Source organism: Brienomyrus brachyistius, chromosome 5 (assembly GCF_023856365.1).
Source record: "Brienomyrus brachyistius isolate T26 chromosome 5, BBRACH_0.4, whole genome shotgun sequence".
Taxonomy (NCBI): Eukaryota; Metazoa; Chordata; class Actinopteri; order Osteoglossiformes; family Mormyridae; genus Brienomyrus; species Brienomyrus brachyistius.
The window spans coordinates 17,050,485-17,075,723 of record NC_064537.1 but is presented as its reverse complement, the minus strand read 5'-3'; the positions used below and the strand labels follow the sequence as shown (position 1 = coordinate 17,075,723).

General features: G+C 39.3%; 1 protein-coding gene across 2 annotated transcripts in view; it reads left to right on the top strand.

Moving 5' to 3' along the window:
- The window catches only part of LOC125741884 (corticotropin-releasing factor receptor 1-like), a 71,630-nt gene that overhangs the window by 6,961 nt on the left and 39,430 nt on the right, over positions 1-25,239 (top strand). For both annotated transcript variants that reach the window (XM_049013366.1, XM_049013365.1), the window contains exons 3-5: positions 6,670-6,757; positions 13,421-13,465; positions 16,593-16,712. In XM_049013366.1, coding sequence (XP_048869323.1) covers positions 6,670-6,757; positions 13,421-13,465; positions 16,593-16,712 — 253 coding nt within the window. The remainder of the gene's footprint in view (positions 1-6,669; positions 6,758-13,420; positions 13,466-16,592; positions 16,713-25,239) is intronic.

Here is a 25,239-nt window from a genome sequence, read left to right as displayed (position 1 = left end):
ACATTCATTACTGGAATCCAGCCATTTAAAATATTTTTCCTAGTCTCACTGATAATAAAGAAGGCTGTTTACCAGCATCCAGCCTTATGAGCCAAGTCTTGCTGATACTCCTAAGATGTACGTGCGATGATGTGGTAAAGCCTTATTTTCAATCCACAGCTGATAATTGCTATTTATTAGCTGGTCGGTGTATTCTTTCAAGATCATGGAATAATAAGACCTTCAGTTGGTCTTTTAAGAACAGTAATACATTAAATGTAAATATGAATCACTTTTCAATAACCCAAAGATGCTGTAGTCTGCCAGTTCTTATTATGTAATGCTGAGCAATATATGTACCATGTAAGTGGTATCAATTGGTTTGACCTGAAATGCTGAACTGGATGTAGCACAAAAGCTTAGCATGTATCATTGATGGCATGTATAAATGGCTTCTTTATTTCTCCATAAAGTAATTATACACCAGAATATATACAGTACTAATGTTTCCAGATCTAAAATTTGTGTTTACAATGGGTTGTGTATAAAAACTACCTTCCAAATTATACATTAATAGAATCCTTAGGGATATAAGACATCATGAATAGTCCCAAAAATAAACAAGAAAAAAAGAGGAAAGTAACAACAAAGTAACTTACTAAATGTGTTCAACGGATATGTTGTGTTAATCCTGAGCTACAGATTCTTTTAAATAACTTCAGTTGGCCAACCTGTTCTGGTCTGTAGAATTTCAGGAGGCATCCAAGCCATGAATAACGTTTCAATATGACACTGCTGTTATTAATCCAATAGTTCCATGAAGCTGGAGTAAGTGGCTCAGATGTGGACCCTAAGCTCTCAAGTGTGAGCATAAACAGGGAGCTATTCTGCTGCCTAGAAGCAAAATCGGAATCTGTTACTGATAATGTTTAAATTTATATTCAGTGAAAGTAATGTTGGAACGTGTTTCGGTGTGATTTCCTGCAAAGCAAGTTTTATTCTCTGAAACATATTTTTTGCAGGCAATCTTATTATGATGAAATCAAAGTCAAACTTAAAACAAATGTTTTTAAAAAAGATTTGGGCAGATCAAACAGAAATATTCAACATCAGCTGAACTGAATTCTTACTGCATCTTTTATGTAAATTAAAAACATAAATCAGATTGTAGCTTTTTTATAATTTAATAAAATATTGCCATGCAAAAAAAAATAAAAATTGAAAACAAGGGTTCTATCCTGGGGGTGATGCAGTGGCACAGTGGTGAGTGCTGTTGCATCACGCTTCTGGGACCAGGATATGAATCTCTGTGTGGAGTTTGCATGTTCTCCCCATGTCATTGTGCATTTTAAAAGAAGGAAAAGGCAAAAAATACAAGCCTCCAGCCCCACCCTGGATTATCACCTGTAGGCTGGGCTCTGGGCCTCCATGACTCTGAATAGGACAAGCAGGTACATGAAATGGATGGGTGGATGGATGGATTCCATCACTTTCCAGGTATGACATGGTATGACATGCTATGTCATATGCAATGTTGAAGCTTGGAACTGAGCTTCTAGAACTTATCCTGTAACAACGAATTATAACACTGCATTATATGATAACTCAATAAAACATGACACATTTTCACCACATAATGTGGTGTTATTACATAATGCATTGTCACACACCATGTCACATAATCTGTGACAATGCATTATGCGGTAACACTGCATTATGTATTAACTCGACAAAAAAACGTAACAATTTGATTTGATAAATTTAGGTAAATTTTTTGGGGTGTGTTTCCTGAAAGCTTTGTGACGCCAAGTGATTTCTTATCTCGTACTTAAGATCATTTGTTTATTAATGAGTGTTTCCTAAACCCTTTGTAACTAAAATTGTTTGTAAGCTCATTCATAAATTACCGAGTGATTTGACCCAGTCGTTATTTTCTACGTTGTTCTTTATTTGAACTGTTACCTGCTGTTCTGTCACAGAGACACAGAAGGCAGCCGAAATGGATCACAAAAATATGCTGATGCTTTTTTGGACAGTGTCATAAGAATTATGATAATTATTATAATAACAATAATAATAAAGTTAATAGTGCAGTATAAAATTATAATGTAGCCTTTAGATTTGTGATATTTAGCTGAGTTTTAGTTTAGTTATGAGATTGTCATAATATATCAGGCCAAGTTCGGAATGTACTGCAACTAAGTTAACTTGCCAGTAGGATTGAAATATATATGAAATTGTTAAAACAGTTTGGTTGCCAATTTTGCAGACCAAAACCTGTCTATAAAAATAATATATCCTTTTGTATTTTGACATACAATTTGAATTCTGTACTATTCAGCTGCTGTTCAAGGTGACACAAGCTTGTTGAGTAATTGCATGCTACTTTTGGTGGAAACCGGCAAATTGAAGATGTTGATTTTTTCATTACCGGTATACTAATTATGCTTCTTTACACTTACATTATAGTTACATAATAAAATATGAAGTAAAGCACAGACTTCAATCACAGCACCTACACACGCCTCTGACACTAGTGCTTAAAAACGGGGCCCTTTGTTTTCGCACCTAAAAAGCAGCAGACTCAGACCCAGAAGATTTTATTGCACAAGTTTTGAATAAGCTGTAGACAGCTGTGAGCGTCTGTGATTAAGTCCCTCGGCTGGGCTGTGCCGAGTCTTTTTGTTGGGCTGGTGCTCAAAGGTTAAAAAGGGCCACCCGGTATATTTAAAGCCACGAAACTGATTAATTGACACATTACAATAACAATAGGCATTCTCTACATTTAACCAATATGTGACACATTAGAGGGCCGAGTATTTTCCTCAGGTTATTTTGCTGGTTGGGGGCAGTTAGGGATTCAAACCAACAACATTCCAATTACAGGCACACTTCCCTAACCATTAGGCCAACACTGCAAACTGTTCCTTAAGCCTCCTGCCCCCCAGCCCCTTCTTCTGCAGATACCCGCCCTTTAGTACTGAATGTTTAAGTTGAATAAGTCGCTTTTATATTTTATTCCACAGACAGGTCCATGTCCTATTTTTAGCCTAAAAGACACTTGAAAAGTGTAATATGCAATGACTCATACTTTTTAAAATATTTCTTAGCAATATCACTTCTATGTGAATCTCGTTGTGGCGTTGGAATGACATTCATCTCAGCAGAAAGGTTAGAGATCGAGAAGATTATTTCTGACAGTGGACCTGGTGCCTCAATGCAGAAATCAACGATCAAATTGCATGCATGTTGAAATTTGTTTTAAATGAATCACCTCCAGTTAAGATAATTGGTGTGTCTTAATTGCCCATTTAGAGATACTCTTTTACCTTAAATTGCACATTGGCATTGGTGGCCTTAGAAACCTAGTCTAGGATAAGCATTTGGATGATGGATGGATTGATGGATGAATGGATGGATGGATGGATGGATGGATGGATGGATGGATGGAGCTTGTATCATTAGCACTTTATTGATTCCTTTTCGCCAGTCATATAAAAACCCACTACTTCACATTAAAATTCATGCACTGTCTCTATGTGCCAAGAAATATTTAACTCCTTGCCAATGAAAAATGGCTAAATTCCAAGGGCAGAGTGCACATAATCTCCCCAAATAAGAATCTAGATCCAAATCTCAGATAAGCTCACATTAGAAGAGCTTATCTGAGATGATCAATTTTCATATCAGAGTTCATTTGAAACCCAGTTCTGCCTCATTACAAATGTGTATTCTGGGTTATAAATACATGAGACAGATATAAAAAGTAATGTATTTATTAGAATATATATACACACATATACATATGTATGTGTGTATATATACATACATACATATATATATATACATACATACATATATTGTTATATATATATATATAAAAAACAAATGTAGGTTTATTGACTTCTAAAGATTTTTATTACTGAGTTCTCTCGGAAGGGTTTTAAAAGCAAATTAAAAAGGCATAAAATGGGAATGAACAGTGTCATCTGCAGATGTACTATAATGAATCACAGTTAGCTTGACAGGGTGCCCAGTGCTGCCCAGATATATGGCTGAGGGACTTGCACTCGGTAACAGACCAGTGGTAAATGTGTAATTAAAAGTAGGTTTGTTTCCCCTCAGAAATGCAGTGTAATTCATGTAGCACATAATTCATATATGTCCGCTGTGGTCTCGTAAGTAGAAGTTGCAACTTCACACTTCACAGCTAATGGAAAGCGTCCTGGGGTACAGCAAGGAATTAAGCTGTCATTCTTTGTGCCGGTAATTTCTCAAGCGTTTTAGTCATCTGTGATGCTGTCCAGCGAGGCTTTCAGACATATGCATGCTCAGCGTGGTCTTCCTCCTTCAGCTACGACAAAATAATCTTCAGGCTTGGTTGCTTCCAAGGTGATCAACTGAGGATTTTTCCCAGATGTTTTCAAAAAAGTGATCAGGTCAAATGGAACTTTGTATTATCAGCCATGGGGTCTGGTTTAAAAATAGCATTTTTTTTTCATTATATTATACAATTATAAATAATGGGGTCAGTCTTAGAAGTAGACAAACAGGATTAGTGCTTAGAATACTGGCATGTTTTCTTTATGAAAGCCAAATATTTACACCGATAAATCATATATCTAGCACTGTAGCCTTGTATTTTGAGGAGTCTGAGTTTGAATTTCTGTGTTGTTACTGTGCTTGTACTGAGCGTTTGGTTTCCCTTTGCAGCCCGGAAGGATGTGGTTATACTCAAAGGTGCCCTTATTGTATTAGTGTGTTCTTTGTGATAGACTGGTATCCCGTTGAGAATGCTCATTACCTTATGGCCTATGTTTCCTGAGATAGACCCGACACACCTACACTGGATAACTGTTTGGAAGATGAATGGATATTTTCATATTTCAAGTTTTCAGTTTTTCTTATTTATAATCATTTGAGTAAATGGTTCTGTAATGGAATGAGGCTTTCTGGGACAATGCATTGTTTTCATCCTGAGGAGGAACTGGTACAGTATTCCATGAATTGAGGTACTTGGGACTTTTTTTACGGAACACAACGGTCAGACACAGAGGGGCCCATTCAAGATTTACTGTGTCAGATGTGCTGTTTGTTGCACTCTGTGAATAGAGTAAAAATCCTTCCAAACAAGTAAGAGGCTATTTATGTATGAATCAGGCAGTACAAGATTATGGTAAATGTCAGAAAATACCTCGTCATAGCTTGGTTTCTTACATGACACTGCTTGAAGTAGAAATAATTTTTTCCTTTTTTAAACAATCACATTTAACATTACAGAATTGCTAGATCGCTGAGATTCTACAGAATATGTCTATAGAGCTTTCTAGCTAAGGATTGTATGTGTTTCAGTAGAATACTTTGAATTCATCTTTACTTTGAGACTTTGTCTGGAGTACCAAAAACAGAATAGCATACGCATTGAAAATATGTAACATTTTGAAAGATACATTTTCTAAATGATGTCTTTTGAGAGCACTAATTCATGATACCCCACTTTTGTGTAACAAAATTAAAAACCTCCCACAACAACTAACTTGTCATATAAATATTACATTAATAATAGTTCAGAGTTGCAGAAAGTATCTGTTATTTTTTGTTGAGGAAGATACAGATAAGCTGGTTTCAGATGATCAGCACCCTGACAGATTTTGATGCGCAAAGCTTTTTATTTTGATTTGATGTGATTTAATGTAACAAATCGTGTTGAGAACAAAAGATTAAAATACCTGAGTTGCAATCAAACCCAAATTTGAAACCTTTTCATCCTTTATTAATTGCCTTTGGAATTAATTTTTCTAATTTTGCTTTTAACCGATCATCCAGTGTTTTTAAAATGATACCATGTGGGCATGTGATGTTCTGATGCCAGAAGTAATCGTGAAAACAGAAGCTTATTTGGGGATAAGATAAAGAACATTTACTGTTTGGGTTTTGAAAATATGAATCATAGCTGAGATTAGGACAAGTTTTTATTACTGCAATAATAATAATAATAATAATAATAATAATAATAATAATAATAATAATAATAATAATAGTAGTAGTAGTTTTGAACAGCAATTAGCAAGGGGTACAGACTGTGAGAGTGTCTTTGAATGACAGAAGTGTTTGACATGGGAATTGGGGACCAGGAGAGGACAGGATGAAGAGTAAACACTTAAAATAAATGAGCAGCTTTTGTGAGAGTCCAGTACAAATACAAGGAACCCAGAACAGGTGTTTTGCCGCTGCCAGTTGTGGGACTGGGTGGTGGGGAGCTTGACAAAGCACTTCACCAAGTTATTCTTAGACAGGGAATATGGTGAGCAGAAGTACCTCCCATCAGAAGACAGCTGACTCTCCATCACAGCATGGACCATAACCCAGCCTATCTCCTCCACCTCCCACATAGTCTGCTTTGTAGCCTAGCTACTTCATACTAATGCCCCTTGATCATCAGCCCTGCATTGTCAAATGGAGGAAAACAACCTCTCCATCCTTCGAGGGGTGTGTGTCGCATTTCATTAAACCTTGTTTTCCCCAGTCTGAATGCCAGCTGGTTACACTGTAGACATTTACAGTGCAGTGCTGCCTCATCCACTCTTTCCATTCAGTTTCCCAAAGGGTCATTTCTTTAAGATGAAAATTGAAATGTACACATTTTTAGTTTTTGCAGCTCACTATTTTACTATTCTGCTATGTTTCCAGATTTTTACCCTCTGGATGACCTTCATCTCCAGAGTGGCAGCGGACATTGCCTGCGATGCCCTGTTCCTGCTGTCAGGAAATATTTCAGGTGGGTCGCACATGGCACTCTACTGGAGACTTTTTTGTGACAAAGCTGAATAGCTACAAGGGCTATCGACTTTTATTACACAACACTAAGCACACGTGTTACATTAGCTACCTTACCGTTATCGCATTTTGGCTGACAGAGGGCTTAATTGTGTTATAAACCTTTTCGGTGAGGATGGAATGAGGTATTAACTTATTATAATCTTTTACATTTTTTATAATCCTGTTTTGACATTTGAATGACTACTGCGTTTCTGCCCCCGGGACTCATTCACCTGCTTTTCTGTTGTTTCCTAATCATTCACGTAATTTGACACACACAAGTACAGTAATTTTAGGGTCCTATCATTGGTATGCCACATTACTTCTGCTGATTTTCCTTGTTGGGGAAATCACTTGCTCAGATTGTGCAGAGAATTGGCAGACTTTATCCTGATCCTTCCTGGAGGAATTCAGCCCAAGGAAACTATGACCTTCGACCATAAATGTACTGGAGAAAAAAAAAATGCTGAATATTGATAGCAGGTAATGAAGAGCAGTAGGGGTGGTAAATATCTGCCTTCTTAATTCCTAACTGTCAGCATTAGGTGTGGGACATATTACAAGGTAATTGTTCCTGAGATAACAGGGTTCAGGAGTCAGCGGCCACCACAGCTACGTCTGCTGCCAGCTAGTTGATTAATCCATCTCCATCGGTCAAGCTACAGTGCTGACTATGCAGCTTTGCTGTCAACTTAGGCGTTACTTTAAAATGATTAATTTCCATCTCCCTCCTGCAGAGCTCCACTCCTGACATAATGATAAAAGCTATATATATCCTGGCCACGTTTCACTAATTCATTCCCACATTTCAGTAATTTGTTCTCTCGTTTTAGTTATTTATTTAGGCATCATGGTCACGTCTTATTCATTCGTTCCTGAGATGTATGAGCGGCACAGAACGGGGAAACGGGAGCAGGAGTCACGAACAAGGGGTTTCATTGAAGAACAGACACTGAAATGAATGACGTCAATGACCGGAATGGGGAAACAAACTCGAACGCAGACTTAAATACACAGCACTAATTAACCACAAAGAGAAACAGCTGGTAACACGGTGATTCCACACGAGGTAGCGAGGGGGCGTGGCACACGGGAGGATCGGAGGAGCAGGGCGTGACGTTCCCTCATTTTAGTTAAATCTTGGTCATGCTTTACTAATTCATTCCCTTGTTTTAGCAAAATCATAGCCTAGTTTTATTAATTTGTTCCCACTATATATTAAAATGTGGACACGTTTTACTACAAAACCTGCTTATTTTCTAATACAGTACATCACTTTCATTTAGGCCACTAGACATCTGCATCCACTGGTATGGACAAAGTTTAATTGATCAACAGAATATCAAAATATGGACCCCGTTCTTAAATGTGCAATTAACCATTCAATGCCTTCAAGTCTGTGTATCTGCACTTACGTGAAACAACGGAAATATGGATCAGGCCTATTACCTCCAGTGCCTCACAGCTTTTCAGCTTGTTTAGTAAATACTCTGTCCTCTTTCCCAGCAGGCTGTGGCAAGCCTGTACGAACAATAGGTGCCGACTGCTTAATGAATTTGACTGTCTGGTTTACACTTTTCATGAATGAATTGAATGGCCATCTTATTTGGTGTGCTGCCTCATTGCCACCCTGTGCTGCCTATGATAGGCTCAAGGCTACCTGTAACCCTATACTGAATAAGTATCTGTGAGGTGGATGGAAAAATTATTGGTTGATTTAATCAGTCAGTCAGTTTATTGATTGATTGGTTGGTTGGTATAATTGCTGTGATACTAGCAAGAAGATTTTGCAACTCAGCAAACCTAGATAATTTTTTGCCATGAATTTGACTCCACAGTCTCCCCATCTATGATTACATGAAAAACTGGCTCATCAACTTTAGCAATACCAGAGGAAGGTTTCCCTTATCAGATTGTTGGCCCCGCTGAAAGATTCTTCTACTATTATTGGTGTTCTAATGAGGAACTTTTAAATATTTCCTGTTTCTTAATGTACATTAACATTAATGGAGAACAAATATCCTTCTCCCCTCTCCTCCAATCATTGTACTAGAAGTCACTGGTTCTAGTATCCTTATAATGTGTTGTTTTTATGCTCCGTTGTGTCATTTTAAAAGATAAACTGGAGCAACATTGTGTTCCTTTTAGAATGTAATGTATTTCACAGATTAATAAGAGCAATGGGGTTTGTTACACATAGAGAAGCTGACATGCTGTAACATTTGTCTTGTTTGTCCATTCTCCAGTTTTACACGCCATGCACATAAACTCAGCCCTATGATTAATTTTTTTTTTTATTCAGTAGGAGTGGCAAGGTTGGGGTTTTGATCCCAAAACCACCTGCTGGGTTATTCACTGTCAGTTTCAGTTTAATTTGATATGTTAAACCCATTTTCCCTCACATTCTCAGATAAAATCCTGGCTGCTTCATTGTTCCCCTGGAGAAAATCATACAAAAAGTCTTTTCCAATACAAGTTTCTCTCCCTACAAAGACCGACACACCCTATCCAGCACCTTCCAACTGCAAACTTTTTTTTTAGTTGCAGTAGCTTCTTTTTTAAGAAAAATCAATCCCAACTTGGTTGCAGAACATAACATCACCTGATGAGGGATGTTCCGGTGAATCCAGATCAGCCATGGATATCTATATCTACTTCTTTGCTGTGGCTTCTTATGTTCATGGTTTAAAAAAAGACAAAATAGCAGCTCGTTTTATTGTCAGACTGTTTCAGAAATGCATGACCCTGGTGCCACAGACCAACCGGAAAGTTCCAAAAGCAATCTGCTAACCTAAGCATTAACTATGCAGCTAATTTGTCAAAGTACTGCCTTTTTAAATTTAGTTTTGTCAGTCTCTGCTAAGCTTGTGCAACCGTTGCCTATTCTGTATTTTTATGCATTTTATTTTTGCCATCATATCGACTGTCCATCCATCCATCCATCCACTCATCCACCTAACCATTTTCCATAACTGCTTTTTCAGTGCACAGTCTCATAAGCCTAGAACACGTGACGGCAGGTAACAACCTTGATGGGATGCCAGTCTAACACAGTCATACCTACTGCCATTACTGAATTGCACCCAGATTTCCTTAATGCACTGAAATTATTTTTACTGTGCTTTACTCTCTTCTGAAGCAATGGGATAATAGAAGTTAAAGCTCTAGGATAATACATTTACATGTACTGTACATGTTGGTTTAAGATTATTTGTAGCATTTGGTCCATGAAGCACATGCATTAACTATTCGATAAGTGCTGAACTGAATACCTGCCATCAACTTCGCAATAGGCAAATCTGCACTTTTCCTTAGCACAAATGGTAAGCAGAACACAACAGGAATAACTACTGTCCATGCAAGTACATCTACTTGTTTTGGCTTTATAAGGAAAAATACTCTCCCTGGTTTGAAATCAATTAATTGTGGCTAATGCTTAGCCTCTGATCAAAATATTTCCTGGTATTAAGCCAGAAATGGCACAGTGTCTCAGAGAAATGCAGTTTATTTTTGTGCTTTTACTGTTTCGGGCTCTCAGAGGGCAAGGATAATGTTTCACTGTCAAGCACTGCTTGACTGTCATTGAAGAAGTGTGAGTCAGGAAGAAAACTGACAAAGGCATTACCTTCATTGAGCTGCTCCCAATCTACCATGCACCCCTGCCAGAGTTTTCTTCCTGTTATTTAGTTACATTTGGCCATGAATGAATGAATGAATGAATGAATGAATGAATGAATGAATTAATGAATGAATAAATAAATAAATAGGGAGCGGCATGGTGGTACAGTGGTTAGCATTGTTGCCTCACACCTCTGGGACCCAGGTACAAGTCTCCGCCTGGGTTACATGTGTGTGGAGTTTGCATGTTCTCCCCATGTCGTCGTGGGGTTTCCTCCAGGTACTCCGGTTTCACCCCACAGTCCAAAAACATGCTGAGGATAATTGGACTTGCTAAATTGCTCATACCCAGCTAGCATTGGTTTGTTGGGCCGACGTCGGCTGTGTCGTTATGTCGATGGTCAAAAGCGGACGTCGACACAACGTCTGGCCAACATAATGGTCTACATAGTGAAAATAAGATTTTTGGATATTATTGTTTGATAGATACACTAACTGCCTTTTAATAGGCTAATTTCCTTTCTTTCTGAATCAATGAAATACACTTGATGTCGTCCAAATTTTTCGTCGGCGTAACGTCTGGCAGACGTCTCATAGACCTTTACTTTATGTCCAAGATCGAATTTATACAGATTTCTTTTCAGATCAAGATGAACTGTACAACCTATACCTCCACAGAAAAAGTTTAAAGGATTCCATAACAATCCCTTTTCTTCGTTGGCTTCATGTCCTGACAACGTCGGGTATTGACTAACTCATGGTCAGTCCCGGACATTGTCCAGACGTGCAGCCAACGTCCAGAATGTACAGTATACCACAACCATGACAACTACCCAGCTAACATTTAACGTTGGCCCAACGTTGGTAGAACGTCGGACATAACGTCGGCCCAACGTCATTAGCAGACGTTGGCCGGACGTGCATCTGCACATCGGGTTTACGTCAACTCAACGTTTGCAGCGAACGTCAAATGCACGTTGTCCCAACGTGCAGTAAACCAAGTAGTGATAAGCAAATGTGTGCAATTCCCTGTGGCCAACGTAAAACCAACGTCCCACGGACATTATGGGGACCATGTGCCAACCTACTTTCAATGTCTGGGTTACGTCAACTCAACGTTTGCAGCTAACGTAAAATGCACGTTGTGCCAACTCTCAATTGCCAATTAGAGTTCATCATAAGTCAACATGCAAACTCTCAAAGGATTATTTAGACACTTAATTATATTGCTATTATCAAGGCGTGTCTAATAAATAAACTTGATCCTGTTGAAAGTTTTCGTCCATTTTCCAAACCGCTTATCCTACTGGGTCATGGGGGGTCCGGAGCCTATCCCGGAAGCAATGGGCACGAGGCTGGGAACAACCCAGGATGGGGGGCCAGCCCATCGCAGGGCACACTCACACACCATTCACTCTCACATGCATTCCTACGGGCAATTTAGCAAGTCCAATTAACCTCAGCATGTTTTTTGACTGTGGGGGGAAACCGGAGTACCCGGAGGAAACCCCACGATGACATGGGGAGAACATGCAAACTCCACACACATGTGACCCAGGCGGAGACTCGAACCCGGGTCCCAGAGGTGTGAGGCGACAGTGCTAACCACTGCACCACCATGCCGCCCCTAACTAAAATCAATTATTAAAAATAATAATGAGATGCAAATCAGTCACACGCATTTTGATCACGCAGTGAAAAACTGAATGTGCCTATTTTCATGGCTCTCTGTTGTATGATTGTACAGTAGGACGCCATCTTAGACTGGGGGAGGGCGGGTCTCTATGTAGGTCAGGAGGCGGGGGCATCAGCACAGTTCATTGCCCTTGTGGGGCGATCTCTGTACACCCAGTGAGGGTTTAGCTTGTTTGCATTTTTCTGCTCCTAAATAACAGCTCATTATTCTTTGTTCCGGGATCTGCTATTGTTACAGATGTGCCAGGTCAGATAAATGCTGGAAGAGCACAACGGATTAGAAACGACCATAGATGCTGGAAAATGAATGGAATGCCACTGGGGTATCCGGCCCTCTCCTTCCCTCCTGTTTTTGTGACCTGTAGTCTCAAATGGCCCTACTGTCAAAGTACTTTATGTTACTGATGTCCTTTGTACAAAGGGGAGCAAACTCAAAATGTACAGGCCGCAGTAACCCAACAACCAGGGTGCAGGGTGCTCCTAAATAACAGCTCATTATTCTTTGTTCCGGGATCTGCTATTGTTACAGATGTGCCAGGTCAGATAAATGCTGGAAGAGCACAACGGATTAGAAACGACCATAGATGCTGGAAAATGAATGGAATGCCACTGGGGTATCCGGCCCTCTCCTTCCCTCCTGTTTTTGTGACCTGTAGTCTCAAATGGCCCTACTGTCAAAGTACTTTATGTTACTGATGTCCTTTGTACAAAGGGGAGCAAACTCAAAATGTACAGGCCGCAGTAACCCAACAACCAGGGTGCAGGGTGTAACAGGGGAACGGTATGTGAACTCCACCCTTCTTAGGGTCCCTGGAACAAAGCAGGTAACTCTGCTCCTGCTGGTCAGCCCTTAGAGTTTTTCAAATGTTAACTGTTAAATAAGATGCCACTGTACTCTACCATCCAAATCTCTTTGCATCACTTTAGCCTGGTGAAGGTCACTTGGTTACTTGATGTACTTGATGGTCCACTGATTAATTTCAGCAAAAGAACTAAGAAGAATGGCAGCATATTTAAAATATTTTGAGCAGAGTTTTTAAAATATGTAGGTATATTCAGATAGCATACTTTTTGAATTAAATGTACTACATTTGTCTTAAGTAAAATGATACTGGACTATATATAAAAAATAGGTCTCACATTTGTGGTTTAAAATATAATTTTGCTAAATAAATTACATCAGCCATTATGTTATTGGGTGGTCGTTTTCAGTCTAAATTGTTATGTTGTGTCTGGCTCATATGTTACTATCTGGTTGTATTTTATTGATCTATTTTGGATCTTGATTGCTTTTCCTTTTTTCTTTTAGTGCATTCTTTGGTTTCATGGAATCAGACAACAAACAATATAACAGGTGAGTGTTTTAAAATGGGGCTGAACATTTAATCAGCATTCTGTATTTGCACTGATTATATGCACAGAATTGTGTTTACCAGGGACATATTATGATCAGAAACATTCATTCAGTGTCATTTAAAAAATAGCTTATTGAACGAAAGCCTTGTCAGCCACCAAAATTCAAGTCAATTCAATTCAATTTAATTTGTATAGCGCGTTTTCACATTACATTGTCTCAAAAAGCTTAACAGCATCCCCGCCCAAAGCCCCCAGAGAGCAAGCCAGAAGCAACAGTGGCAAGGAAAAGCTCCCTAGAAGGAGGAAACCTTGGGAGGAACCAGACTCAAAGGGGGAGCCCATCTTCCAGGGGCTGGCAGGGAAAGTCAGTTGATCAAGATGGCAAAATCCCAATTCACATTTCCCCAATCTTAGCATTTGACTAAGGGGACAGGGAGGTGATGACAGGCAAGTGCTTCACATGGCAGGGCGAACAGTGGTACAGTAGTAGAACAGTAGTGTGGCAGCAGCGCATACAGGGAAGGTGTCACGGGCAGAAGGGTGAGCAGGCCGGCAGGACATCACAGGCAGTGGAGACGTCGCAGGCAGCAGGGCAGGCAGGATATCTTTGGGGTCTCCAGACAGCACTCCCCAGGAGGAGTAGGGGAAATAAAATGTGCAATTAGTCAAGGTAGGGGAGACTAGAGTGAAATAACAAAACACATTAAAACGTGAACCTGTAGCTGGCTGAGACTCTCCATTGTCTCCCTCACACAATCATTAGCTCCCTCACCATCTGGCACCAAAACGGCCTAATCGCCTGACTGTTTATCACACCTGGCTGCCCCTCCACGTCGATGTCGTTGTTTCTACAACAACGCCTTCAGTGAGCACTCTATGGAGCTTTGAGAAAATTATTGTTACATATGCTAATCAAATAATGGAATTTGAATTAGACAAATTGCAAATGGTTTTGTCAATACAGAAAACAGTTTAAGGCATTCTGATTTCACCTTTGCAATTTGCTTGCACCATCAGTGCCTTTGAATTAATCTTTTGAAAGGTGTCTGTTTTCGGAACGGTAATGCAGTCTGCTAGTCAATCAACAGAGAGGATTAACACTAACCCACAAACTTATGTCCAAATGCAGAAGTGGGAGAAAATGTGTGAAAACCATTCATACCTTCTGGGAAAAAGAATATAATTCACTCTGGGAAATCCAAATGCATCCCAATTAAAAAAAAAAAAAAGATTTTACTTAGCGGGGCTATATCAAACTACATGTAATGAATAATAATTCACATTAATCTGGTCTTTAAATAATGTTAAAGCATTCTGCTTAATATCTCTTCAATAAGGTAACTTCACTAAGGTAACAGGCTTGTAATCTTCCATTATTTAGACTACTGTATATGACTCACCTTCTGAATGCTTGCTTTTTCAGCTTTTTCTCTATGTTTAGTTATTCCTGAAGACAAGCCAATAATTAAAATTATTCAAGAATACTAGATTACTATGAAAAACGAACTTTGGCTGGACACTTGGTCAATGCGCCTCTGAACAAAAAGTTCATTAGTGCTCATATTAGCTAGTAGTACAAAAACAACATTGCAGATGTATTTCCCTTTGTATTTATTAGTGTTATTGTTATTATTATTTTTTTTTTTTATTTTGAAATAGTAGTTATTCAATTGTTATGTAATGTTGTTCTTCATATTCTTCTTCTCTTGTTTTACCAAAATGCTGCGAATTTCAACACCTGTCGTCATCGGAGCTGACATGAAGTGAAATATCCATACAACACAAAATGCTGATTGTGACTGTAGCTTTGCTGATGCGGGTATATACAGTATGAAAAACACAATTGTCTTGTTTTGTGAGAAATGTTTATACAGTAGATGGCATTAAGCACCTGAGTAGCTTAGTCTGAGTCCGGTGAAACAAACATTCAATTCTAGACTATGCATCTGAATTCATAAACTAAAAATTGAAGACTAAAGAAATGTACTGAATTTTACATTTATTTCAATTATTGTGGAAGTAATTTAGAACTAACCATTTTCACGTAAGAAAGGTAACAGAACCATCCTTCTGCTGCATGTATGATATCTGTAATGATTGGGACTCTCCACATTATAACGGAATATTCCTTTGCAGAAATACAGGTGCTGTGAGCATATTATGGCTTAAATGTTATACCAGAATAGCACTGCTTTTGAAAAAGTGCATCAAAATACAATATAACGGTATATAATATCTTGAGGGGATCACGGTATGAGAAACTGGATACCTAAAATGACCCTGTTCATCAACTGTCCCCAGTCTATGGACAAATCTTTAAACATAACTACTCCAGGGATGCTGAATACTGACTGAATGTCTCTCTGTAGTTTCAGACACAGAGATTAAATAAAGCACTACAATAATTATTATTCAAGACTTTTGCTTGCTAGCTGCATAGCTATCACTGCATTACTATAAATAACAAATTTTGGCTGGACACTTGGCCAGTGTGCATTAGCATTGGGCATGTAACTGGCTTTGGGTGTTTCTCAATACCAAGAATGCGAAGATCGTATTTCTGCTCTTGGCAAGACCAACCTTGCTTGCTTGCCTCCCTCCCAAGACTGAACTTGAAGAGCATTGAATCATGGGATTGTTCGTTTGGTGATGATGCAACCGATGTATCCTTGATATTTGGAGTGGGGCAAGAATGACATCCAGGGACTTTACTTCTCTGTACTCTATTCTTGAGCATTGGGACTGGTCTTCAGCAGTGGAACATGACGTAAAATGGGTAGACGAACAGTACAGTCAATTACACATAGTGAGAAACCCCCTTTGTGTTTTCTTTCCAGATGTCCATAGACATTTTATGGCGTGCCAGCCACCTCAGTTATCAATGCTTGGCAATATTTGGTATATTTATGGTTTATTTACGCAAATCAAGTAATTGCTGACTTGGCAGTACATGAGTTAACTGCACAGGCGAGTACCCAGTGTTGAAAAGCATTGAAGCTAATACTTACTAAAGGACAACTCTAATTCCCAACTTTTACACAAATGGACTATGTTTTAGGCAACAGCACCTCATTCAAATATTACCATGGTATAATTCTAATTTATTGTCCCCATTCTGTGCACAGGATTGTTCTGCAACACATCAATAGATGGAATAGGCACCTGCTGGCCCAAGAGCAGCGCTGGAGAGATGGTGTCACGGCCTTGTCCAGAGTTCTTCTACGGCGTCAGATACAACACCACTAGTAAGTAACCAAGCCTGCCTGTAGGCCATTGAACGTAAAGTGTTCATGAAAGTCCCTGAACCACATAGCTATAGAAAGAATGCGATAAAACATTGAGATATGAAAGAAACAACCCCGAACTGAGTGATTTAATTGCATCCATCTCATTCCGGTCACCAGATATTTGCAGCTGAAGCACCTGTTTGGCACTATATCGTTCCTGTAGCTGCCGTTGGATTTTTATCAGAATAATCTCTGTCAACTCAGCCAGATAATTGGATTAAAGAATAGTTCTGTACAGTCCATTGTGGTAGTTTTTCTACCAGAAATAAACACCCACAGGACGACACAATAGAGACATGGACATCACTAACATGACAGTTCCATTATGCACCTCAGATGGCAACAGCAGGGCATGTTGGTCTTGCTAAAGGAATAAGTTGTGATCTGAATCCCTGGGGAGAATCCTCCATTCTGACTCACTGAACAAATGAGCGATCCAGGCAGCCTCTGTAGGGAAAATTGATCTGGGAGGCTATTTGAAGGGAACAAGCCGGAATCACTGGAATTTAGAGAGCTGTGCATCTTTCTCCCTTATTGAATCTAAAATAGCTATTCTGCTGAATTAGCTGTTGTTAGTATTTGTGTGCATGTGTGTTTATTTCTCAGAGAGCTAATAGCATTAATACTCATGCTACAAGAGGCTTTTAAAGCCCTCCAACCAGAAAGCACAATGTGCAAATGTATTTTTCAGTGCTTTATTTTGCATCACAACAACAGCACAAATCACAAGAGTCATTCACTTAAAATAAACACAAAAAAATCAAATAAACTGACATTATAAGTGATAATGCAACAGTAAGTGACTCAGACTGTATACTGTATATATAATGGTTCTCATTGTGACCCTCACTAGTAGAAGCGGTAGTAAAATAAGATGAAAATGGTTTAATGTACTTATATTTCTCAAAAGAATTAAGAATTGCAAACGGTCAGAGCAAGCATGCACACATTTCAGTTGTTTATGTGCTTCACATAGCACATGAATGAACAGTCCCCACAAAGATCTACAAATATATATATATATGAATACAAACATATATAGAATTAATACAAACATCTGTGTGTATGTGTGCAGATTAGGTTCATATTACAGTACATTGTGGGAACCAAATGTGATAAAAACCTGTTATTTTTCAGCTCCCACACAGAGATCTGTGAAATCAATCAAAAAAATAAAAAAATGCCATTTCTCCTATTTTGTTTGGTTTCTTATGGTTAAGGTTATGGCTGGGTGGGGGTTAAGGTCGTCATGCTGGGATTAGAGTTACCCCCATAGAAATGATTAGGGAGTCCCCACAAAGATATAATTACAAATCTGTGTGTGTGTGTGTGTGTGTGTGTGTGTGTGTGCCCGCTTTTTTCCCCAAAATACTGGATAGCTAGTGCAATTTTGGTGTATCGAATTCTTAAAAAAATATATTCAAAAACCTACTGTTATCGTGGCATTTATTTTTTACACAAGGTTTATTGCACATCCAAAACATGACCTACAGTTGTGTGTGAAACATACAGCTGTATTTTTTTTTTTTTTGATGCAAAGGTGATAAAGGTTCTTTGTACTTAAGGAGATGTTTCCCAGTCTACTGACATAAGTACCTAACGTTTTAAAAGAAGGATTAGCAACTCACTGTAAGGCTCAAAGGTAAATATGCCCTTGTGTAATGCCAGTGGTTGGCAAAAGCATGTCCAAGTTTAATTTTACCAACGAGGCCACATTCAGTACATTGCACTCATAGCATTGTATGCAAGCAAGGGATTTTAAAATATCCTTCACACCTTTATTTAGTTAGGTCAGCACTGTCAGGATTTTCACATAGTTCCCAGAAATCACCTGCTCTCTTAAGAATATCATAAATATATTTTAAATGTGAGAATACATTTTAAATAGATACATAATTGATGGAAAAGCAGAAGTATTTCATTTAGAAAGCACGATGTCCAGTTGTACCTGCTTAATCTGCTTAGTCAGTTATATATGATTTTACAGAGAGGACAGAATGGAATCGGAATCAGTTGGGCTACTTCCTCTACTGGACACCAGTAGAGAGAGATAGCAAACAGAGCATCAGCAGTTCATAAAAACTGCAAGTCTGTGGACTATGGGAGGAGACACCAGGGATTCTGGAGACAGCTCACACACGAAACACCCGCAGCCACAGAACTGGAGCTGGATTCTAACCCATAGCCCTCGGACCTGGGGCGTAGTACATCACTACATTTTACATGATCTATAACTGCAAGATGCAGCAATTAGTGCCAGAGGTGACATTTTATCTATTTATTTTTTTGTGGGTTGTGTACTGGTGCAGTTTTATGATTAATTTTAATTTAATCTGTGAGATAATTTGACAAATATCACATGAACAACACTGTGTCATATTAATTTATGACAAGCCTTGAATTGGGAGATATGATTCAAAGCCTTGAAACCAATTGCTCAGGTCAACAAACAGTACAGGAGAATACTTAAGATCTATACATAAATATAGAAGCTGCTAAGTCAAGAGTAAATATTTTAATATTCATTCATATGTGTGACAGACATAATAAATGGCGCCTGGGTTTTATATTACCTTGCAAAGTTTTTAAGTTCTCCTTTGCAACACGGAGACCAAATGACATCCTTGACCTGTATGTGTGATGCACTTATGCTCAACAGTCTCCTTTTTTAAACAGTGTGGGTTACAAGAAATTCAGGCCCCCATTTCTTCTCAACAGAGGAGTGCCATACGTCAGGTCATGAAAGCTTCAGATTGCTTTCAGTTGCAGGGATGTGTAGGTGCTGAGAAACTGATGGACAGTTTAACATAATACAGCGGTAGCTCGACCCACGAACAGTCCTGTTCAAAAACAAATCAGGTTACGAACTACATGTTACAAAATTTTTTGTACTGGTTCACGAACCGTGTTTCAAGTTGCAGACACACAAACATCCCCCAAAAGCGCACCAAAGATCGTCCTGTTATAGCGGTACCTTTCAGTGATTGATAAACATGTTTGCGATGGTTTTTAACAGTTACATATCTATACATAAAATTACAGTACTTCATTAATAACATAAATTATTAAGTAACTCCTATTTAAGTGTTATATCCTCCATTCACACATAGTGGCAACTGTGTATTGTTTGTTTATAGTACAAACAAAGAAGTTCATCGCCATACAACGCATGGCATCACGAAATGTACGTAAACATTTTAGGCATATGAATAATGTATAGTATAATTTTAAAAAAATAAATCGCATTTCGAAATTACTGTATGGTTTTTAATGTTAATTGTTTAGTTTTTTGGGGGGGATGTTTTGTGGTTCTTTTCCGTGTTTTGATGTCTTTCGAGCGACCAGCCCGCCAACAAGCGTATGCTCAGTTGTACTGTTTTATCTAATTTAGCATTATTTGTGTATAATTAACATAATTTTAATTTAAGTCTATATTCTTGGTCACAGAAAAACGTTTTTTTCTGAGGTTTGAACGAACTATTTGTATTTACATTATTTTAAATGGGAAACATTGATTCAGGTCGCGAGCTTTTCGGGTCGCGAACTGAGTCCTCGAACGAATTAAGTTCATGAGCCAAGGTATGACTGTATATCCATGCATACCTGCTTACCTGCCCCCCCCCCATATCTCCTTAGCTTGGCTGTAATGAGCCACGCCTGTTCTGTGTTTGTCTCTCCTCTCGCTACTGCCCCCTTTTTAACTCACTCCAGCTGCCTCTTGTTTATTCCCTCATTAACCCAGTGTATAAGCGCCCTCCAGGGTCATCTTCCCCAGTTCAGTCATTGATGTTGCTCCCTGCTGGTCCTTTGCCCAAACCCATTCTTGTGTTAGTTTTGGTCCCCTGTGACTCTTTTGTTTTCTTGCCCTGATTTTATTTGTTTTATAAAGCCCCTTTGTTTGTACCTGCTCCTGTTCCTTTGTCTTCCATCCTGCTCCACACTACACGTGCCATTTCTTAAGGTACTGACAAGAATCACAGGATAATTATGAAGTGAACTCAATGTGTATATAGCTCGGTCTTATTCCACATGCTAAAAAACTTCGTATATGATAGAAGTAAATTGTATGAGAAGAGATTGAAATCCTAATTTTAATTATTTCAACTTATTATTTTCCTGTATTTTATGTAAACAATATAAGTGTATATCTGTTAGATATTAGCTCTATTCCAGAATAACCAAATTCCTCTGAACCATGACCTCAGTGCTTTGAACGCTCCAGCACATCTGAAAAACATTATCTTGATGGTCATTCAGGTTCTGGAACTCAGTGACTTCAATGGGAGTTTGCTTTACTCTGACGTGACCCAATCACTGCAGGACCTTTGCAAGTCCAGCCCCTCTCTCAGGGGGCCAGTTACACTGGGCAGAGAATGAATCAGTCACTCAGATATTATTAATTGCGGCCGTCTACACAGTGGAATTGTCACTGCATACCAAGTTCATCCATGGGGTTTCATGTATGTGATTCATATTCTTATAAATCAATTTAAAAAAAGCAAGAGACAGGGGTTGGAAAGGGACACGGATGGGAAGAGAGGATGAGATATCTTGTAATCTTGCCAGTGTTCCTAGTCGTAAATGCTTGGATATGCCAGGGATAGCCGTGCAAAATTCCATGTTCATGCAAGTTTGATTTAGCAAGAGTTACAATGGTATTCCAGTCTTTGCGCTCATTCAAAAACCATGTGGATGATGTGAATTCCTGCATGTCTTATTGTTAGAGAAATATGTACTTTTTTTATTGTCATTTTGCTAGATGCCATTTCTTAGAAATAACACCCTTCAGCAGCTAGATCTTAATTTAGCAATAATACTTCTTAAGAACTGTCGCTTGAATATTTCCACCCCATACATGGTGATAAACAATGTTGAATGTTATTTGCATATCCTGGTTGTGTACCTCAATAAAAGATACTGCGAGGGGAGTTCCTCTTTCGAAGTTGGCTGTGTCAGGCTGGGAGGCTGACACCTCGAAGTCAGGACCGGACTTCCCTTGCAGCAAGTAAAAAGTCATCGCAGCTGTCCGTGTTGTTCTGTGTTCAGAGACTGGTTGGTTTCCAGCGTATCTTTAGAAGAAGATAACCCTAACACTTATATTAGAAGCCTGGATATTATAAGCACTGAACTTGAAATCCAATTTAAAGTAGTTTGAAACTGTCATACAAATCCAAAGGATTACAGTTATTGGGAGACTGATTTGGAGTGAAAGTACATTGCAAAATATTTTTTGTGTAATCTGAGCTAATGATTAAAAAAAAATTTATTCTCGGTCTCACCTCTGCTCTTTTTCCTCCTGCTCTCATTGTTATCATAGGAAAATAGATTCATAGTGGCGTCATATTGGAATTAGCCACTGACCAACTGGCTAACTGGCATCCTTGGCCTAAGACCTCAAAATCAGCTGCCCGTTGTCATGTCCTGGTTAGGAGCAGAGTGACCGATATTCTCTAGGGGGGCATGTGACCAGTTGCTAAGTCACTAAGAGGAACTCTTGGAATAAACCACGCACGTCTCACGTCAGGGGTTTTATAACCTCAAAAGCTGCCACCTAACCTGGGAAAATCACACGCAGGGTGTACACGTTAATATTGCCCCATTAACGTTCCTCTTTTCCCTAAAGGAAACCTGTCTGTCAGAATGCCCCCCCCCCCCCCCCCCGCCACGTACACACAGGCAGCATGGCGTCAGTGGGTGTGCTAGGTCTCTTTCCCCTCTGAATATCTGGAGCATCCCCCATCCCGGCGTTTAGCTGACCCCAAATGCCACAGCTGTGTGTAACACTTCAGTTGCTGACAGTGAAGTGAGCAGAATTGGCCGGCGTGCGCTTTCTGAGGACCTGACAGTAATATATCCAAACTGGAAGCTCAGCAGACATGACCAACCGAATTAGCAATGCCTTTTAAAATTCTAGCAGTTTTTAGAAAACCGGAAAGAATAAAGGTCCCGGAAGCATCTGAGATAAGGGAGGCAAAACATCACAAAACGCTACGTGATGTAATGGTTAAGGACCTACAGTACAGTAAACCCAATTTACTGTCCATTCAAATCCTCGGCTGTTGTACACTTTATTGGGTAATTCAACCACATTACTCCAGGTACTATCCAGCGTTATAAATATATAAAATTTGAAGTGGAGTACTTTGGGCAGGTGTAGCCGGCAAAATAGTATCAAAATCCCTTTAGTTAATCAAGCACATTCTGATTTACACTACACAACAGTACACTTCTAACTTATAACAAAATATTTAACATATAAACTTTTATTGTCTTGTCAGCAAACTGCAAGACAGGGTAATAAATCATCCAGTGGAGTTGAAAGCACTGCAGCAGTCTTTTTAAACGCCCCAACGTTCCGCAGATTTGTCTATAAAAGTGATTGCTTGGAATTTGCAGTGATTTATGGGAGTCGAATTATACCTTGATATCCGCCTGCTTATTTTGGCCCCTGCACTGGCAGGCTGGATGTTTCTTCTCACGATACTCGGGGAGATTAGCCACGCTGCTTCGCAGTCAGCACCAGCAGGCTTTCCCCGCTTTCTTTTTTCGGACTTGTTTATTGCCGCTGACCCCACCTCATCCGCAGCTAGGACTTGTTTATTGTAGTGATGGGTATGAAATCAATATGGGCCAGGCAGAGGGGGAAGGACCTGGAGCCAGAGAGAGAGGATGACATTCATGGGACAGAGAGTCTTGTTCAAGGTCGTGGGGAGCCGTGATCCACTCGCCTCACATGCATGGAATGGGGCACCTCTGCCCCCCTCTGCCTGGAGGGCACCCCAGTACCCTGCCATGAATCTGAGGTGTTCTTTGTTTGATAAGTAATACTACACCGTGGCAGTGCCTACATAATGGCCACCTGCGTAGAACGACGCCAGGACGATCCAGACAGCTGAGTGACTCCGGATCTGGCTGCTTCTGCCGTACTTCAGCGGTGAGGCATCCTGATGAGCTGAGCAGCAGGTCATTACAGCTCTGGGGTCTGACCGACAGCTGTCCTATGAACACGCATGTGTGAGGGAAACCACCCCCCATTGGTGGAGACCCCGCACCTTAGAAAGTCTCACTTTACACCCCCTAGGAGAGAAGCCTTCTGGAGTACTGGAGTGTGGATTGGATCCCGTATGTTGTGAGGAAATGGAAGCAGTCATGCTCAGTAGCGCAAGAAGGGGGATGTCCCTGAAACACAAGGGAGTGTGCCTCTTGATTCCATGTATTATCACTGGATTTGGTACCCAAGTGGCTGCATGGAAACACATCAATGAATTGCCTCAGGAATATGTGTGTAGACGTGGGCAAATTCAGTTGTCCTCATCTAGAATATTCTAGGGCACATATACAGTATACACTGAATGCTGCTAATAGAGAAGAAAGGTTTCAGGATTTTCTTCATGGGATCGTAGGATTTGCTGCTGTAGCCACTATATATTAAAATATTCACAAAAGTAGAAAATATGCATGTTTCTTGTATTTTGGCTATAGCCTGTGCCTCACCCCATCCACGGTGTCCAGGATAGGCTCCAGACTCCCTGCAAACCTGTACAGAGACCACAAAATGGACATTCTAATAAAAAAGTTTTATAATCTTAAAGTTTTATTAGCAAATTAGGCTTAATATGCTTTATATAAATTCTAGGTGATTATTAGAACTTTGCCAACCAACTGAATGAGTATTTTGTTGGAAAATATGTTTTTGTTTGCTTTTAATGTGTGTTGGCTCAGTTCGGATCATAGCACCCCACCCCTGTTTTGAATAAAACCCATACATTTTCTCCTAGGGTGTTTTAGTAACAAAGACCTTTTTAACACTTAGTTCTTTACAATTATATTGTACGTTGCACTTTTTCTTTACTCTTATATACATGTAAGCATGTAGTTGTTGTAAATTAGAAGTTGAATAAAACTGAGATTCCCCTTGTGAGGACCAAAATAACAGGCTTTTAATGATATTGTGGAGACATTCGATACCCACAATATAATATATACATAAGCCACACACACACACACACACACACACACACACACACAGGGAGCAGAGGTGGGATTGAAACCCTCAAAATTTAAGCATCCAAAACTGCATTTGATGCAGTGAAGCAATTTTTCCTCATACACTAACTTATCGACAATAGATTTAGGGATGAGTGCTTGTGCTGAATTTTCTTTCCAAGGATGTCTGCGCTCACAAAATCTATCATTCCAGGTTGGAATATGTGACCTGTCTATACTTGCACATGATTGGACAGCATTATGTCAATATTGGACAACATTCTGTCAATATCTTAATTTCCTGTATTAGTTTGTGACATGTATTTAACATTCACACAGCCTGATTCTTAATCTGCAATTCAAATTTCTGCTACACCCTCATTCTCTCATGAATGATTAAACAAAATTGCACAAAGAAAGTGTGAAAATGTCCTATTTTAACATTTTTGTCTTCTTATTTGTATTTTGTTTTAGTTATTTTGTTAGGGTGTAATGTATT